The 18,937-nt window shown below is 37.4% G+C and overlaps 2 protein-coding genes across 33 annotated transcripts in view; both read right to left on the bottom strand.

Annotated features, from left to right (window-relative positions):
- Positions 1 to 10,798, bottom strand: part of CUNH4orf50 (chromosome unknown C4orf50 homolog) — an 86,764-nt gene extending 75,966 nt beyond the window's left edge. For 23 of the 25 annotated variants that reach the window (XR_015699984.1, XR_015699986.1, XR_015699987.1 and 20 more), the window contains exons 1-4: positions 8,248 to 8,531; positions 7,038 to 7,176; positions 4,316 to 5,008; positions 363 to 477 (exon numbers count right to left, since the gene is read on the bottom strand). Coding sequence is in view for 6 of the 25 variants with exons in the window: in XM_087737407.1 (XP_087593533.1) it covers positions 363 to 477; positions 4,316 to 5,008; positions 7,038 to 7,176; positions 8,248 to 8,516 (1,216 nt within the window). In the remaining 19 variants the exon portion in view is untranslated. Of the gene's footprint in view, positions 1 to 362; positions 478 to 4,315; positions 5,009 to 7,037; positions 7,177 to 8,247; positions 8,532 to 10,345; positions 10,390 to 10,662 lie in introns of those variants that run through there. The other 2 variants (XR_015699999.1, XR_015699998.1) reach the window with 2 other exon arrangements.
- A 1,807-nt stretch (positions 10,799 to 12,605) lies between these two features.
- JAKMIP1 (janus kinase and microtubule interacting protein 1) overlaps positions 12,606 to 18,937 on the bottom strand; it is a 170,422-nt gene continuing 164,090 nt past the window's right edge. For 7 of the 8 annotated variants that reach the window (XM_087737413.1, XM_087737414.1, XM_087737417.1 and 4 more), the window contains 3 exons: positions 18,004 to 18,069; positions 15,227 to 15,271; positions 12,606 to 12,742 (listed from right to left, as the gene is read on the bottom strand). In XM_087737413.1, the coding sequence (XP_087593539.1) occupies positions 12,710 to 12,742; positions 15,227 to 15,271; positions 18,004 to 18,069 (144 nt within the window). In that variant the 3' untranslated portion in view covers positions 12,606 to 12,709. Of the gene's footprint in view, positions 12,743 to 15,226; positions 15,303 to 18,003; positions 18,070 to 18,937 lie in introns of all 8 variants that reach the window. The other variant, XM_009471126.2, reaches the window with a different exon arrangement.

Here is an 18,937-nt window from a genome sequence, read left to right as displayed (position 1 = left end):
TTTATGCTGGAAGAGCTTAAGTGATACAATTTGCGAAGATCAGAGCTTTCATAGTGTTTGGTCTAAAAAGCAAATCTGACCACTGCACAGCATTCCCTTCAGGCAGGACATGGGAAGTATCCCCTAATTCCTCATCTCTGTAGCTTCTTGAAAGTTCTAGGATTTCTTGAGAAAGCTCATATCTGAATGCTAGTATTATACTGGCAAATAGTTATTGCTTCACCTTCCCAAAATACAGTTTGCAGATTAGGAAGTTTTTAGAAGGTCTTATACCTTCTAAGTCATGCACACCATATGAATGAAATCATCCTCACTTTTATTGCACAGAAATGAAAGCAAAAATTCCAGGTTTTTTTCCATACCAGACTCTTTAGCATGTAGCAGCACAACTGGAGTTTGAGTAGCTCTGCTTCTGAGTGAATCCAAGACTGCTCCCCGTTTCAGATTTTGAGCATCATCCTGGATTAGATCTTCATTCTTAATGGGAAAAGAAAAAAAAAAAACCCCAAACAACAGATTATAAATACACAGTGTTCATGATATGAAAAACAGACACATAAATTTCCTTTGCTACTTTACATTCAAAGGACCCATTATTTCATACAATTTTCTCATTCCAACATTTTCTAGTAAATGTTGTGGTTTTAAACTTCCCTCTAATGTTTCCTTCATACTTTACACAGAGTTAAGGAAGAAAATATGAGTAATAAGCATGTAATATGTCAGATCACAGATTGCTGAACACTATCAGAACAGACACTAAATGATATGGTCATGAACAAAAAGAAAAGAAAGTCCAATCAAGTAGGAAATGAGACTAATAGTTCAGTGTTCAGCTACAAAGACAACTGTTCCTAGGTTGGAAGAACTCAAAGCAGAATAATCGTTCCAAATAGAATTTTCCTTTCCATTGATAATTTAATTCTGCTCTTGACATTTATCTTGACTCCCTGACTGAATCTGGAAATTGTGACAATTTTGGGTGCAAAGCAGATACCCTTATTGCTTGATAGACAGCAGGTCACTTTTCACATGCACCGCGCTCATTTTTTGTGAACAGAAGACTCAGGTTTGATTTTCTCAACAAAACACATAATCAAGGTGGTAGCCAAAACAGCTACAGCACAGAAAACAAGCCAACACGGTCACTTTTGTCTTCCTGTACTGCTCTGCATCAAAACAAACTTGGTCCCTTTGGGCTGATCTGCAGCTTTAAAATTACGTACGGATGGGAAAGGCAATGACTTCAAAGTCTTCGGTCTATAGTGAGTCAGACAAAGCCACTTGATTTTCTACAGGATCACCACTGAGAATAATTTTTATTTCAACCCAAGTCAACTGGCACATTATAGTGCTCTATTATGAGAGCCTGGCTGTGTCACAACTGAAGTGGAAACCACAACGCTTCCAGAAGTTCTTCCTTCATTTTCTCAGTAAGATTGAAGCTAATGTTAATTCCTTGAACCACACTTTCCTGCAAGTTTGCCTTTATTTCTTCCCAAATATCTTTTCTTTATTGATATGTGGGTTCTGTCAAAAGAAAATTACACAAAATGATATAAAAGATACAATGCCTGTATGCCAGGAACATCATACAGTGAAATCAAGATCTCAGCTGTCATGTGAAAGCTGTAGAAAGGTGCATCACTTGGTGTTTCACACTTTTCCTTCAGCAACACCTTCAACAGACCCCTAATGTTCACATCTAGAAACTGTCCGACAAATCAAGACATAGCCACATGGAACCAGCTGCTTTTTTGTGCATTTTTCATTCAGGCATAGGCTGCAATTGGAATATTGCAGACAGGATACTGACACCAGGTTTGGAAATTCAAATTTCTGACAAGATTTATGTGACTACACTGCTCCGTGAGCTGCAGTTCACCTCTACAGTACCAGAACAAAACGCCTAATTGGATCCGATACTATCGCATGAAGATGCAATAACGACTAAGGCTAGTTTTCAAGAATACCTGTTGTGTTTGGCATTTGAATAACATGGTATTTACTAAGGAATCTCACACCGTGTGTATTTAACAGGAGTCTGATAAGCCTGTCTTCACAAACTACTTTTTTCCTGGCTGTGAAATAGGCAAATGATCCCATTCGCTCTTTCACTGAAAAATGTTATACAAGCAGCTTTCCCAAAAAGTAACAGCATGAAAATCTTTCTTGTGTTGCACACAATTTCTCATTTTTATAGCTGTTGATTGAGTATGATGAGCTCAAATGGGACTTTTCTTGTAACTATTTTGGCTTGAATACTACAAGATCAAGGTAATGAGATTAGGAAATTCTATTTTAATAGTGCTAGTAAAACACAAGATGAGGGTAAAAAGACCTCTTCAGTTTTACAGTGCAACACCAGAGGTCTCCCTCCTCCTTTTAGCATAGATATTGAATTTTTTCCTGGGCTATCTCAAGCCATTTTCTACTAGAAAAATCCAAGTGAATTAGTAGCAGTACCAAAAGAGGAGGAAAAGACAACCAGAAATACAGAAGGTACAAGATTTAATGCTGCTGATGCTATACACAGCATTTAAGGAACATGATCTACTGTGCAGCAGACCAAAGCAAACCAGCTTAACGCAAATTATGGTCTGTTCATTTATACCAAAGACTGGGTAATTCAGACTCAGTAACCTCCTATGACAATACAGATGTAAATTAATACTTAGAAAAGAAATGGTTAGAAAACTTTGTGTAGAGGAAAAAATAACCTTTTATTAGGGTACAGCATAGAATGAAAGAGATTTGGTCCTGTTTCTTGAAGAGTTTTTGGATTAGTCTCAGGCAATTAGTCAGTAGATATATCTTGCTTCAAACCTTCAAATAACCCAACATTTACTTTCTCCTTTTCTCAATTTTCTCAAACCAACAGTAATTCTCCACTACTTCTTCCCTGGTTCTGAAAGCCCTCACTCCTGATTTTAGCTGGGCAGCTCATAGTGCACTTGGTTGTTGTACCTGTCTACAACTCAGTGCAAGTCCCTCTAGAAATATCTTAAAATATTTCCAAACCTTATTCTTCACTCCCAAGAAAAAGTGAACTCACTAGTTAAAGTAACTGTAGCAATGGTTCAGGCTAAGTATAAAAATAAGCAACAGCAGTCAGTCCTTCTGCCACCTCGGGGCAGCTACGGAGACACACGTGCTGAGGCACAGCTTCCGAGCTCTCCACAAAGGTGACCCATGTGCTGCCAGTTACTGCAGGATGATCTTACCACTCTCTCTCACACAAAGACAACCTCCTGGACCTCACTTCTTTGGGACTGTAGAGCCACTAATGGTACAAAATCACCATGACTGCAAAGGTGCGTTCAACTACCAGGTTAAAAACTTTGCCTTCATTTCTTCTAGCTTTTACAGACAAAAGATCCTCTCTACCTTCTCCCACTTCTGGAAGTACTCACAGTCTGATTGTCCTCCTGTACTAAAGGGGTTTTGTTCATGCCCATTATGTCTCGGTTAACTGCAGTTAAAATCAGGAGAGTTCTTGGGATATCAGGTCACAATCTGAATGGAGTAGCTGAGTGTGAGGCTTAGCTGATTTCACTTTAACAAATCCTCAGAATAAAAATACCCTCCACCTCAGTGCATAAAGAATAAAACTTTGAGTCCTCTCTGTGAAAAGAATTTTTCTTTGTCAGCAAAATGAATTGGCAGAAGCTGAATGCCATATTACAGCATATGCAGAGCTTTCCCATGCAACGCTGGGGTGAAGTGCTGGAAGCAAACAAGTCCCATTCAGTGTATTCAGGGCATATCCCAGTGCTATGGAGCTGCAAACCATTGAATATCTCAACTCACTCCCAGCCATGAATACTGTATCCATCTTCCCTTGTTTACCATTATCCAGAAAAATCTCATAGACAGGATTTATTGTCAGCTGTGCTTTTTTCTTCAGCATTTGGGCGTGAATAACATGTGAAAACTCACCCAACCATATGTGTACTCCTCCACTGAATGGTGTCCATGAGACAGAGGTCTCAGAAGTTCTTCTGGGCTCTACTTCTAGTGCCAACTGAGACCTTTTGCCTTGGGCATGTCACTTAAAAACTTAAGGAAACAAGATTTGTAAAGTACCCTCAATGTGCATGTGATAAAAGCAGTGATACAATGAAGCTCCATGTACTGATTCCAGTGTGTGTAAATTAGACACTGTGAAGTAGTAATGCATGAACAGAAATAAAGGAAAAAAATGCAGGAAGGAAAAAGCCTCACACTTGCATCTCGATTGCACCTCTAATGACAAATGTAATCCAGGGTGATATAAAGATAAAAGCTAATTATATTTTGCCTTATTTTTACTTACCAGGTCAACATTGTTGTCTCTCTCCAATCTTGTAAGTTGTGAGTTCTTTTCTTTCTTCTTTTTCAACTTCACCCTACCTTGATCTTTTAAAGCCCTGTTTTCATTCAAAAGCTCTTCCATTTTTTCCTGTAGTTTGATTTCAGATAATTTCAGACTATAAACATGATGGCAAGATTCTTCCAATTTTCTTCTGAGAAAGTCTTCAGTATCTTGAGAGCACTGGAGTTCAGTCAGCAGGTCTGCCTGTTCTCTTCTGTTGTCCTCCTCTTTTTCCCTTAAGAACTTCAGATTTTGCTGAAATGTCTTGAAGTGGCTTTTCATGTCATGCTCCACATTTTCTATGCAAGTTTTCAATTCCATTACTTCCACATCAGAGTGTTTATAGCCCTGAGTCCCACTGAATGCTGATTCTAGCTTCTGCTGGAGAAACTTCACCATTCCCTCTTCTAACTCGGATGTCAAAAGAGCAATATGGGCACTAAGATCTAGGACTTGCTTTTCCAGCCTAGATACCTCACCCCGAAGGTAACATTCCCTTTCTCTCAGCACTGCTGTCTGTTGTCTCTGCCTTTGTTTGTAGTGCTCAAAATACCCTGACTGGCTTTTTATTTCATCTTCTTTTGTCTTCAGCTGCTCCTGAAGCCACCGTAATTTTTCCTTTTGCTTCTTCTCTGACTTTTCTTGGTTTTCAACCTAGAATTTCAGTGAGTTGTATGGTTAATGTCTTAGTCTCTTCTTCCCTTATAATTTTTCTTAATTTTGCAATAATTCTGTCCTTGTTTTCTGAAAACTCAGGAATGACATCAGCAGAAATTTTTTAAAGCCAGTAATATTTAGTGCATTTAAAGCAAAGCTGACCTACTGGTTTGTCATTTCAGCCATCACTGAAACATCTCAGTAGGAAACAAACAAACAAAACACAAACTCACCCACATCTACTACATAAAATACAAGAAGTTTTTAAACACTGCCTTTTGCATGTTTTATAGTACACATGAAATCAAAAGAAACCTTTGAACTGGAATTCATACAACCAGCTCTGAACTCTACAGTAACATATCGTTAACACTGACAGTAGTGTAGCACTGAGATATCACAGGCAGAGAAGCTGTGGTTCTATTATAGAAAACATAAAATGCACTTTTAGAGACCAAGCTTTTGCCCTTTGCCCTTCACCATACCTGTCATCTGTCAGCTCCTTTTATGAACGCCCTAGAAAAGGAGAAAGGAACAGATGCCTTTTGAATCAGTTTGAGAAAGACTTTGGTATTTTCATTTGCACCAAAGTGTGTTTGAGCACAGAACCATAGAGAGGTGAAAGATGTCAGTGAAAGACACAGGAGGCTTTCATGATTCACATGCTGCCCTTGTTTTGAGCAGAGTAAGAGCCACCAGTATCATAGTGTCATTGTGGCAACTTTGAAGCAAGACTGAAGGCACAGAGACATTACTGTATTTCTTCAAGGACTTCCTTAGGTCAGTCTTTTTAATCTCCAGTAGCTTCCTGTCCGAGGGGTTCACCAGCAAGGATGGGACAGGAGGGACACTAGGCTGAAATGTTATGCAAAGTCAGGTAGGTGTGGGATAATAGTTTGGTTAACTGTTGATGAGAATATATGTATGTCTAAGTTTCCTGAGTCTTGAAAAATACATTTCACTTTTAAATAAAAAAGCAAAGACTATTGTTCATACTTATGAGTAATAATGCATGGTACTAGTGTCCTGTCAGATCATTCAACTTTGACTTAAAATGCTGAGACAATGAAAGTGTATCGTATGATAAACAGTCAAAAGACATTGCTTCACTGTAGACTGTCCCTGAATAACTTTTATTCCTTCAGTATTTTCATGGATCCATCCAATGAGCTGTGCAAACTGGGTAAAAATGCCCGTTATATATGTTATCAGCCAACAGCCGACCTTTCTGAAACAAAACATTTACATGCAGAAGTACTAGTACTCGGCAGAACTGAAGGCTTTCCACTGCAGAGCTGACAATTTCACAGCAGACACAGGGAGAGGGAGTTGCAAGGGCATGAAATCAGCAGTGGGACATTCTTGGCAATGAGGGAGCAGGCCAGCTTGCTCCAGCAAAGGGCATTCTGCAGGGGAGGACTCACACTGGCGGGGCTCTGCAGAGTGGTGGCCCATACAACACTGCATCACAGGAAAGAAGGCAAGACCCAAACCGATCTGGGAAAGCTGGAAGAGGACACAAGCTAAGCTTTAAGGAAGCTTAAAGCAGCTGGCAACCGGAGGTGGGGCCCAGCCTGAAAATGTGTAAGCAATTCAAGAGTCGGATGACAGGCTGAGCAGCTGCATTTGATACAGAAAACAGGCTGTGTTGTGCTGTTGTATTGCATATGGTAGGGAATAAAAAAAAAAAGCCTTATTATGGGGCTAGAAAGATAAAGTCTGACCTAGGGAGAAGGAGTATTCTGAGTAGGTTCTGGGGAGAAAGAAGGAAGTGGGAGCGTACATCTCAAAGATCAAGGGCCCGAGTGAGAGGAATAATGGCAGTGCTGTCAAAAACATTAGAGAAATGGAAAGTGGGGCACAAAAGACCAAAAAGTTCTTCTGATTCTTCTGACTGTAGAAAAAGAGAAAGGCTTAGATGATTTATTGCTTAAAAACAGAGAGGTCACTGAAGATGAGATTGACTTATAAATTATTACCAGAAAGAGAAGCTAAACTAGGTCATTTGAAACAATATCTTCCTTACCAAATTGATCAGGTCCTCCCGAATATCTCGCAGTTTCTCTTTAACACGCACATTTGCATTTTCAACCTGGTGCAACTTCACATTTAGTTGATCGATCGTCACTAGAAGTGTTTTGTGTGACAACTCCAGCTCTTTCATCCTGTGATAGTGAGAATGAAGATCTTTGCTAAGTAAATACTACACAGTACAGTTCCAGATGGATAAGCAGTCATCAGCAATGCGTCAACTTACCTTTGTTTTTCCATTTTTCTCCCAACAATAAAGTAATAACAAATTGTTGATCACCAATAATAAACACTTAATTCTTAACAAGTCCACTGGGGTTTGCACATTATGCTGGAGACTCTCAAAACTGTTAAAGACAACGTCTATGTTCATTCTCTCTCTGCTGGCTTAATATGAAGACCATAAGCAAATACATTTACAAGGTTAATATTCACTGAAGCTTGGCATGCTATACGTTTTGGTTTTAAATAAAGTTCTTCCCTTCTTCCCCTCCCCAAAATCTTTGTTAAAATAGGCCTATTCCTTCAAAAGCTTCTATTGCAAAAAAGTTTCATTATTATTTTGACAAAAAGCCCATTATGAAAACATTTCTGGCCAAATCCCGTGATGAATCAAAGCAATTAAGAAATTATAAAAATAATTACTTTGAATGCCATTTATATTTTCTGTCCTTTTAATGACTTGGCTTTGTTTAGAACAGTGCAGTTGCTGACTATCAAAAACTTGATCTTATTATTCTAGTCAACTGCATGATTAATGCTTAATGGCACCTTTAGTTACTGTAATGATTAGCATTAACACACTAAACTAGATGAAGCTTTCTAAAACAAGCAACTTTCTTTGCAACACAAAATTCCAAATTAACTCTTAACTTAAAAGAAAAGGATATATTTTACAAGCAGAATTTACATCTTGTGAATATTTAAGAATGAAACATCCTGAGAAATCTGTCTGGTTATTTGCTACAAGATTTTAGATCATGCTGTAAATCTGATTTAAATAATAAAAACAAAAAAAAAAAAACCTGAATATTGAATTTCTATTCTGACAGCTACACAAAACACTTATACATGCATCTTATCAGGCACCCTAAAGACATAAAGTCTTTCTTTTGCCTAGTTTTGCCAGCCAGTACATGGGGCAAAGGGGAGAGTACATTTCTCACGTAACATCAATTCTGAATGCAAAAAAATCTTTTATTTACCTGTTTCTTAGGACAGACTCTGACTCCATGTAGTCCTCTAGAACACCTTTCAGTTTTTGTTCTGACTTTTCCAGCTCTTTTATTCTGAGGTTCAAATTCTCTTCTCCAGCACCGTTTACTTGTTCATCAGGTATGCTTGCATCTTCTAATTCCTGGAAAATCCAGGAAGTATCAATTTTAACATTGAAATTCAGGATATCAAATCCTTCATTACTGGGCATTTTAATACAGTAACAAAATTCTTGTTCTCTCCCAGATGAAGGATCCATGATGAAAAAATGCTAAATTATTAGGTTCTCAATGTACTGCAGTCTAAGCATGCAATAAAAGAGTCTAAGCCTCTGAAGATCAAATGAACAGTCCTTCTTGATTCTGAACACATTTATTATTTATGAGAAAGTCTCATTTCATTAGCCCCAAAGTAATTCAGTGTGTATGAAAGGAGCTGCAGTTCACAACATGAGATCCCCATAAAAGATTCAATTAGACTAATTCATGAATGAATTAGGCATCAAAGTTTTGAAATGAGGATAATTTTCTACTAAATAGATGAGTTCATAAAACTGAGTATGTTTATCACAAAAAAAATAGTACTTATTTTGGATAAATGTATGATATTTTTATTGTTTCAGGACATAAGATTAAAAAAGGATATTTCCTATTCAAAAGGCAATCTATGACTATTTCGGAGAAACATTCAGTATATTTCATGGGTATTTTGGAATTCTGCATTCAGTATTTTACTTGAAATTCTACTTCACCTCTCACTGGTTATGAAATCATGCCTAAAGGGAATTTTTAAACTTGGGCTTGGGAAGGCAAGTTAAGTTTGGTTCATTTCCTTTGCCTCTATTAACAATAGCTCTAAAAGTTCTTCAGCCTGCAGTTTACCTTCATTTACGGAAACTCTCTTCAGTAAGTATAGTCCTATAACTGGCATCTATGAAATGCCTTTGCTCTTGCTACATTTGTATTGATTTGGAATTGGATCTGTAATTGGAATTCAGCCACTGAGTTTGGACCTATTCTCCAGGAAACAATGCAATTACTTTTTTTCTTTTCTTTATTTTTGTAAACAATTGCTGAATCTACAGGGCAAAGAAGAAGAAAAAAGTAACATTTGTTTTTGCCACTGAAGAGAAGAAAATAGCACAAAATCAGTGCAAAAAGAATAAACAAACAGTTTTTCTCTTATTGTCCCATGTTTTGATAGGTGCTATTCACACATATGGTGAATTACCTAACATTTTATTATTTTGGCCCACTGTATCACTCACTGGCCTTATGTCAGCCACACAAGGACACAGAGCTGAAAAGATTCAGCCACTCCTCAGTCCCTTAAGAAGCCATGATATTTAAAAGCTACAAGTGTGGAAAGACAAACAAAGTATAAATCCAAATGGACAACAAAGTTCAAACCACTTTGTCATCTTCTCTAGACTTACCTAGCCCAGTCCCTTCTCAGGGACCATGCATTCCTGAGACCTGTCAACATAATCATGGCTCTCCCCTGGCCTGTATAATTTGCCAAATGGAACAGTATCTTTGATTTTTAGCTCCTTGAGACACTAATGTTTTCTTTGTATTTATTATTTGCACAGGGAATAGACATCCTGCTCCCTGACAATGGGCATCCTTGAACACCACTGCAAAAGGAACATATAATAATAGTGGACATTGTTACTTTGCTTATTAACCATTTACAGTGGAAGCCAAGTTAATGTTATTTTTGTCTCTGCCCCAGTCTAGTATCCAACTCATAAGCTGTAAAAATAAAAATTCTTAGTTATATATTTGACAGAAAGTAGCCAACAGATAAAAATGGAGAGGATGGACCAGGCAGGAAATAAACTGACACTTAAAATCATTACACTGATTTCTACTCACATATTTCTGTTACATGTTCTTGTTTGTAAGTGCGCTTTCATTCACTGATATAGATATAATGAAAGTTAATACAACAGTTTCTAAAGTTGATCTCAAACCTCATGATCCATTAGGCCTCTACACTTCTGATGCTTCATCCTGAAAACTCCTAAGTACTTCAGCATAAAACCAGGAAAGCTGTTACAACTGATACCAGAAATGAGAAACTTACTGTTTCTTTTTTCACTTATATAGCTGGGAGAGATGATTGAAAACCTGTGTCACAGAAAGTGAAAATCAGGCTCAGCATCTTGCATGGACTGAGTATGGTCATATCTGTTCCCATCTCTACAATAAATATCAATATGCAATGGATAGTAAGACTGGAAAGTTTTCTATAACTACAAATTCTGCTAGCTCATCATAGAATAAAAATATCATGAATGTCGTGGAAAATGTCACCCAAATCAGCCAGTTTCTTTAAGAAAACTGTCACATGTAAATTACAATGTAACACATAAAAAAATAAAAAAACAAAACTGCTCATACCTTTTCTGCTTTGTAACAAGACCATCTTCTGTCTCTGCTGTGCGCTTACCGTTGCAGCCACATGCTCTGACCATCCCATGTTTGTGCTTATAGTTTCTTTTCCAAAGCAGTGATGAGCAAAACTATGTCTATGAGAAGACAGAGTGTTTCTTTGCCAAGTGAATCACACTTCCCAATTTCTGCTCCTTCATCAGCACCTGGTTTGGTTATCCTAAGCTGTGTTTATCTCCAGTTCTGGTCCTTCTCTTCAGAGTAATGCCAAAACCCTTCCTTTTGCAGTGAAGACCTAATTTTTCCACATTCTATCATCACACCACTAAAAGCTTTAACTAAACCATGAAAAATCTGTATTTGAAAACATATTCTCTAAATGCTTGTTCCTTTTGAACAACACATTGTGAGCAACACATTCTTTTGGGGATCGGCTTTCCAAACTTCTGCATGATCCTTGTTTCCAATTTAAATTGTGCTTTGTACCAGGAAACAGGGTTATTCAGACCCTCATACGAGCCACAGTTTGCTGCATCTGACTGAATTAATCTTGTGGAGTGCCTCAGCTCATTCAGCGGGTAAATGATCTTGTCTGGTGATTCTTTGTGAAGAGTACATTTCTGGTCTTACTTCAGAGCCTAAAAATTATCTGAGAAAACTGCCTTCTTTTGAGGCTGATTCCTGCACCTCCAACAGTGAGACACTCAGTTGCTATGACAAGTCTTTTCCTCAGCTTTCTTTGTGCTGCCTTGATTGTTCTTTGCCTTATGTTGGTTTTTTCAATCATCATTTCCACTTTATCTGATGTATTATCGCAACCATCTTATTCCACTCTACATCCATGTTGGAGTTCAGTGTGTCCATGGGAGCAGACTTGTTTCTCTGTAGCTTTTTATGTAGCCTTTTTAACACAAAGATGATTTTCAAGAAAATATGAGCGAGGAGAAGGTTATCTTTTAATATTGTGCTCTTAATATTTTCAGCTTGCCTCAACATTCCAGAAATAATTAAAATTATCTATTTCTTCATATTGCTTTTCCAGCTCTGAAACAACGATTTGCTTTTCCCTCTTTGAAAGAAAAGCCTAATCTTTTTGAATGTTCTAACCATTTTCCATCTTAAACAACTCTTGTCAACTTTCATTTTTTCAATCTGTGCTTTGCCCAAAATTATTCTTGCAGTTCAGCTGGTCAATGTCCTTGACTGTTTATCTGCCTCTGCTTGTTGAGGTTGTGCCATTTTTGCTTCCTGGTAGCTAATGTCAACATTTTTTTATTTTACCTGGGAGGATGCCATGATTTTAAAATATTTGTTTCCAACTACTTCTCTGCTTATCACATTCATCTACACACCCATTTCTTCAAGCCCCTCTTTCTTCTTGAAGAGATAACTGAGCACAGCGCACCATGCATTCTCTTTTCCTGACCTCTTGGACCACCTCAGGATCTTCCATTCTCCCAGTGCTATCTTCACAAGTTATTGCTTCAACTTTCAAGAAACATTCAAAAAATCATTTCTCCCATGCAGTTCTTACCCTCTTCAAAGTTTTCTTTCAGCCACTGTGGGGTTGTAAATCTGTATTTGTTTCCAACTTTGAACAGTTTTTTTCCTGTCAGCTATTTACTATAAAGAACTTATTGTCAAACACTTAGCTTTTTTTTCTATAGATATTAAAAAGGAGATTTTGTGTTTCCTGGGTGAAATGCAAACCACGTTTGTTGAAAGCATGCAGTATGGAGACAAAGATCTCAGTACTGTAAGAAAACCATTTGGTAGATAACAGTTCACATAGCAGCCAGTAATTGCACTTGTATTTTTTCCAGTGTTTGATTGGTGTGAGAGTGTAAATTCTGTTTAGATTTTTTTCAGTGTTTATGATGTGCTGGTCCTTATTTGATTATCAAATCATTCCAGCTTGAAGCTATATCTTTAAAAAAATCTCTAATTTTAAATTCAAATATTTTGCAGCTTCAAGTATTATGCAAACTGTTTTATGAAAAAAATGCACTAATTTAAAGCTGCTCAATAAATATTTTCTATATTTTTGCACGTGGACTCAGCTGTTCACTCCATAGGTTCTTTTAATAGCCTGTATACGAAACAAAAACAAAAACAGAAAACAAAACCAACAAAAAAAGAAAAAGTCTTCTGAGCTTTAGATAGATAACATTAATTTAGAAATAAGTGTTGGCATCCAGCCCTAAATTCACAGATACCACAATCTCTTTCTAAAAGTTTTATATTAGTTTCAAAATAACAAGAACCAAAATTACTATCAGTAAACCATCTGGTTTGCCTTGAAATAATGAACAATGTTCAAGAGTCCAAATATAGTTAAGTCTCTTAAAACAGGCTTTGCTGTGTTACATTAATCAGAGACAGATTCACCTCTGGCAAGATGAGTTAAAGGAAATTACCCTCCACACTCGCACCACAATATGATGTGCACTCCTAGAAAAGTGAGAGTTGAGTAGCTCTATGGCTATACAGCCATTACCCCTGTGTTATCCCTTCAAAATGCTTGTCAGCAACCTTGAATTTAACTACTTAGATAGTTGCTGTTAACACGAAGAATAGCAGGTTATATCAGCACAATGTATTTTCTGGAGACTAATTATACTTGTAATTTTTTTCCTTTTTTTTTTTTTTTCAGAGGGGACCCATAATACCACCAGCTATATCAGCATGGAAGCCTTTAGATCAGGCCTAAGCCTTGAACTCATAAAAATTTTTGAACTAGCAGTATTTCAAAATATTTTAAATGGAATTTTAAAAATGCTGTTGATCTCACTAAGCTTATAGAATGTTTATAAAGTGTATCTTAACTTGGCCAGTATACTTTTCACAGTATTTACAAACAAATATGTTAATCCAGATGTTAGCACCTCTAACTGGGAGTGGAGTAAGAAGCTGGATAAAGCTCAAAGACAATAGTTTAGTTCCTTCCTTTAACATTACTCTTTCAAACTTACATTAACCAAAATAGCATCTATCCTTTCTGATCTCCACAGAACAAAAAATACAACTCAAACCGTGGTAAGGTGAATAGTGTACCACAAGGCTTCTCCTTTCTTCAAACACATCTCCATAAGCATATGCTCAGTTTTTGACAAAATAAAGGAAATTTCAAAAGGAATGCTCAAAATGCTGTAAAAATATTGCTGAATTTCAACTAATTTTCAACACTCATCTAGCAACCAAAAGAAAGCTACTGCACTTGTAAAAAATCTATAATACCCTTGGATTACATTTCACCCATCTGCATCTACCATCATTTTATTGCAAAATATAAAACATACGCAGCAATGCTCTTAATGAAAGACCAGAGCCAGTTCACAAGAGCATCAACAGAAAGATAATAAATGAACATACTGGGAGCTGAATAAACCCCCAAAAGAGCCCATGATAATACAGGTCTGATTTTTCAAAAGTACTTGTGATCTGTGCAGAAGAAAATACTGTGTTTTAAGTTTAATGTAAGGTAAATAAAATAGGTTTTTTGGGTAACTATTGTCATCATACTTCTTCACCATACAGTACTTGAGAGCAGTGTCAAAGAGGTTGATTAACCGCATCTTCTACTATAAGGAGATTCCATGAACATAATTCACAGCAGATTCCAAAGAAGAAAATACTTGGAAAAATTGTAAAGGTAAAAACATTGTGTATTTTCAGTTAAAAAAACAAAACAAAACAACAACAGCAACAACAGAAAGACTGTGTAAATATTCAATAGTTTTAAACCATAGCTTAATCCTCTAACAGTTAGGTTGTTGAGTTACCATCCTTACTGAAAGGCAGTGTGCAACTTGCATTGATCCAGGGAAGAGGGCTAGGACTGATTTTCTAAATTGTATTTCTCTCTTGTTCTGTGTGAAAGGTGAGCATTGCCAATATAGCTCCTGTTAGAACTGAAGAAATTCATTCTGTCTTTTGCATTGAGCTGAAAGGACCAGGACACTGTGGAAAGGATAGTGGGAATGATGGTAGTGTCTCCAGGGAGACATAGAGGTTTCTTATCCTCGCCCTTTCCATGTTGCATGGGCACATGGAGGGTCAATCACATTGCAACCTTCACATCACCTCATAAAAGGGAAATTAGGTTATTATTTCCTAAGCTATTTTGTGGCTTCAAGGATCTTGAGGAAGTAAAATGAACCCCTTTTTTGCATGGATGGTAATGCTTACAGGGCTTTTTAGAAAACAAAACTGAAGACCAAACAGTGTTCACCACCTCTCCATCCTGCATGACAGAAGGTAGGATCCTACAGCAATACCTGAACTTTTAGACAAAATGTACCTGCTCTGCAGAATTGAAAAGCACCCACTGCAGTTAGGGCAGTCAGTATCTTAGAATACAAAATCATTTCTCATTGAAAACTCAATGACCTGGAGAAGTCTAGAAAGGTAACTCAAGGCATCCAAGTCAGATTTTATAGGTGACTTCCTCTCTGTAAAAGCAAGACCAGTATACCCTCCCCCAAGGTTTCAGGGTCTTATGAAGACGATTCTCAAAACGTGGCAAAATCTAAGAGCTAAAAATTGAGTACAAACAAATATAAAGAATACCAACCACACGTCTTGGCTCAGTTGTGTCATCAAGGCCACAGAATGAATGCTAGTGAAAAAAACAAAAAAAGGAACAAAAACTATAACATAAGATCAAAAGAAAATGAGGAAAAAAGAAAAGAAAAAAGATGTAAGATATGTAATATGAAATCCAATGACATTACAGCAGTTAGTCTTACATCAATATTAATTGAGTTGATCTGAAAGAGAGATACAGTATACCAATCTTACTCTAAAAAGGGGTAATGGTACAAAATTCAGTATTTGAGGGCAGCTTTACAAATGGTAACATTTGTGGATTATGTAACTTCAGAAATATTAGGTTCGGCTCTGTGACTCAGTTAAGCAAGTAATTACACACCTGAAAGCTTTCCTGAACCAAGACTTGCCAAGCCAAGGGCACAAACTCAATGCAACTTAAATGGTAGAGAATCAGTTATGAGAAAAGCACGACATGGTTAAACAGCACTTGTTCCTCATGTATCAACTCGTAGAACAAAACTGAGATTTTACGTTATTCTTTTGCAGGACAGTTTGCAGAAGAATCTATAGGGCAAAATTATTGACATCCTCATGTTCCGATTTGACAGAATTTTACATAAAGCTTAAAAGTTGTTTCCATTCCTAAAGGAAAATAAAAAGCCATACTCATGACACAGTAACTGTAACCAGAAATGAGGCTCAGCTATAAATACTGCCCTTCCTTCAGAAGCAGAAGACTTCTCTCCACAAGAATTTATTGTGCTTAGTATCAGTGGCATGTAGGTATCAGTCTGCACCCACTGACATATTAAACCTTCAGAAGAACAATGAGGAAGAGGTATATCATTCATTGATTCTCTGAAAACACAATCTTCCTTCGGGCCGTCAAATTCAGAATGGGATTTAATCCCAAGGAGAAAAAAAATCAAATGTAATACAGATACAAGGAAGCCCTCCACCCATCCAGGAGTTGAAGGATAACAGAAAATAATGAAGCATTTTTGAGGTCTCCTGCTAATGTAACATTAAGGCAAAGAGAACATTAATCATTTTACCTCATTACCAGCTTTCTGCTAAGCTTGTGATTAAGCAGTTCCTTTCCAATATTTTTCCCATCCATTGCACTGATGAACCAGCACAGATAATGCTAACTTCTGTTTTCAAAATTGGTAGTCTGTCTAATCCAATACCTACTCTGTAAACTGTAATGGTAATGATTAAAGGCTTACATTTTGGCAATAGCAACATCTAGAGATTTTGATGTTTTAGAATAAGTGGATAAACACTAATATTTGCAATAATTAACATGTAGAGATATCATCTATCCCTCAAGGTTTCTCTACCTTGAGGAGTTAACTGTAGCATCTTAGACATCACCAGCTGCTAGGCAGGAACATCTTCAAGTACAGAAGAGGTCCGGGCCAGAAGAGGGCAAAGGCAGCAAAAGAGCCCTTTAAGGGGTGGATACTGCCTGTGTTTCTCTGCTAGTGGAAATGGGGACCACTGCGTCCCTGACGGGTACAGACAGACTAGCCCCAGCCAGGGAGTAGTGGGGGTGATGTAAAGTGACAATTAGCAACAGCTGCAGACAGCCCAGCTCATCACAACTCCTCTCCTGGCTCTTCCACAAACCCAGCCGGATATCATGGTTCAAAAAGTGCAGGACGAGGTACTGCAGAGGGGAGACAACTACTTCTGTGGGAGCAGAAGGGTCCAAGGAAGCTGCTGAGGGAATTGGAGTAGCTGCTAGAAGTGCAATGTCCCCAGAGGGTGACAGAGGGGGACTGCCACATCCTGAGAGCAGCCAAAGGGACAGTGAGATTAATGAAGGGTAAGGAAGAAACTTCCTACATCCAGTGCACTGCTCCTCAAAGCCTCTCTCAGTTCTGCAAACTCTACTGACCTCTTCCAAATCCCATTCAGAGTCCTCCAAATGCTTTCCTTTTGTTTTTTTATCCTGTTCTGATCCCCAAAGAAAAAAAAAACAATAACTGAAAAGTCCCCTAACTTCTCAATTCAGCCCAGCAGCAGGTTTGCACGCATATGTACTGGAGAAAATGAATGTGAGATGATGTGACTTTATCTTGGGATCTAGGCACTGGTTTAACAAAAGCCATGTAACTAAAACACTTTGCTAGAGCTTAGAGGAAGCTCCATTGTCAGCCTATGCCCTGCAGAACAGCCTAAACTCCACAGACCTGGGAAACACTTGAGCCCACAGTCCAGGAACCTGGTGCCATCTCTTGCTTGGGACCACAGTGACCCAAATACATTTGCTGTCTTAAGCCTCAGTCAGAGCTTCTTCAGAAGATGAGAAAATTTGGATTCAGGATACTAATTTGGAACTTGTTTCTATTTTAAAGCAAGAAATATTTTTTTTGCACTGTTTGCCACATGCACCTTATTAACTTTTTTTTAAATTTTCAATATTTGCAAGTTTTGCAAAGCAGTGTTATCTGAAGAACAGGGCTGAGCTAACCGCTTCTGTCAGAAACAAATCTTTATGACGTTTCTTGATCTAAACCACAGCAAATCCTCTCCTTCCTAGTCTAGTGTCTTTCCAGACCCCTTGATTCCTTTCTGTACTTGATAGAAAACCCAGACAGCAAATAATTTTGAGCAGATTAGGGACGGTGCTTCATTTCATGCATCAATGACTTGAACTCAAATTTTATCTTTCTTGTTTTAAAATAGATGTAATGATACTATGTTAAGTACTATTAACATCAATGCAGCAAAGAAAAATAAATTAGTACAGAAAAAAAAAAATCCATTGGCATTGCCCAGGCATTTATTTACCTTTTCCTCAATTTCTTTGAGTTGCCTCTTTTGAAGTTCTATTTTATCTTCTAGTTCTCGAATTCGCTGGAACAGAAAAAAGCAAAGTAGAAATTATTATATCTAATTTGAAAAGTATATGAATGAAAAAGATAAGAAAGAGTTTAAAAAATAAGGGAACAAATGGCCATTACTAATGTAACACTTTCTTTACAGTTATATTAGGCATGTTCATGGCAGGGTTGCTCCACGTTTCCATGAAACCATGGCATTTTAAACAAGCTGCACATTTAGAACATCATGTTCACTACCAGGAAGCCTAATCATCACCACTCATTAATCATAATTTTAACATATACACACAATTAACACATTCCAATTAGCACCAAAATTCTTAGAAGTATACCGCTTCTTTCTCTGCAACTGCCAGAAGTTTTTCTACTTACCTAGACAGTCAGCAGATTATACTATTATATTTCATTTTAACTCTCTATTTTTATTTCCTATAAAACATAACTATGCTTCTGGCATAGTCACACTATAGCAGAAAAACAGAGCACACAGATTTTCAGATCATCACCAAGACACCATCCAGAGATTCAGCTCCAGCCTGTTACCAGAGCCACCTCCCACCAGAGTCAGAGGGAATGTCTCCTTCAGCGTAGCTCTCTATAATTTTACGGATTTTCCTTGTTCAGTTCCACAAAGGTTCTCCAAAAATATGACTGTTGTTGGGTCTACATATCCTATTTTATTTCTGTCCTCTTGTTTCCTTTCTATAAGTTATGTTTCTTTTCTTTTCCCTTTTTTTTTTTTCTTATTTTTCTGGGCTTCTACATTAAGAATATTCATTCTATTACACTTTTAGTATATTGTACTTGTTACAGATAAAATAGGTTCATAAATATTTTTTTTTCGGCAAAAACCTGGAATCTCCTACTAGCAGCCACTGGGA

This window comes from Nipponia nippon, unplaced genomic scaffold (genome assembly GCF_047370975.1).
Source record: "Nipponia nippon isolate SJK-2023a ecotype South Korea unplaced genomic scaffold, ASM4737097v1 scaffold_6, whole genome shotgun sequence".
Classification (NCBI taxonomy): Eukaryota; Metazoa; Chordata; class Aves; order Pelecaniformes; family Threskiornithidae; genus Nipponia; species Nipponia nippon.
Note: the sequence above shows the minus strand (reverse complement) of the source record. Positions and strands in the feature narration are given on the sequence as shown.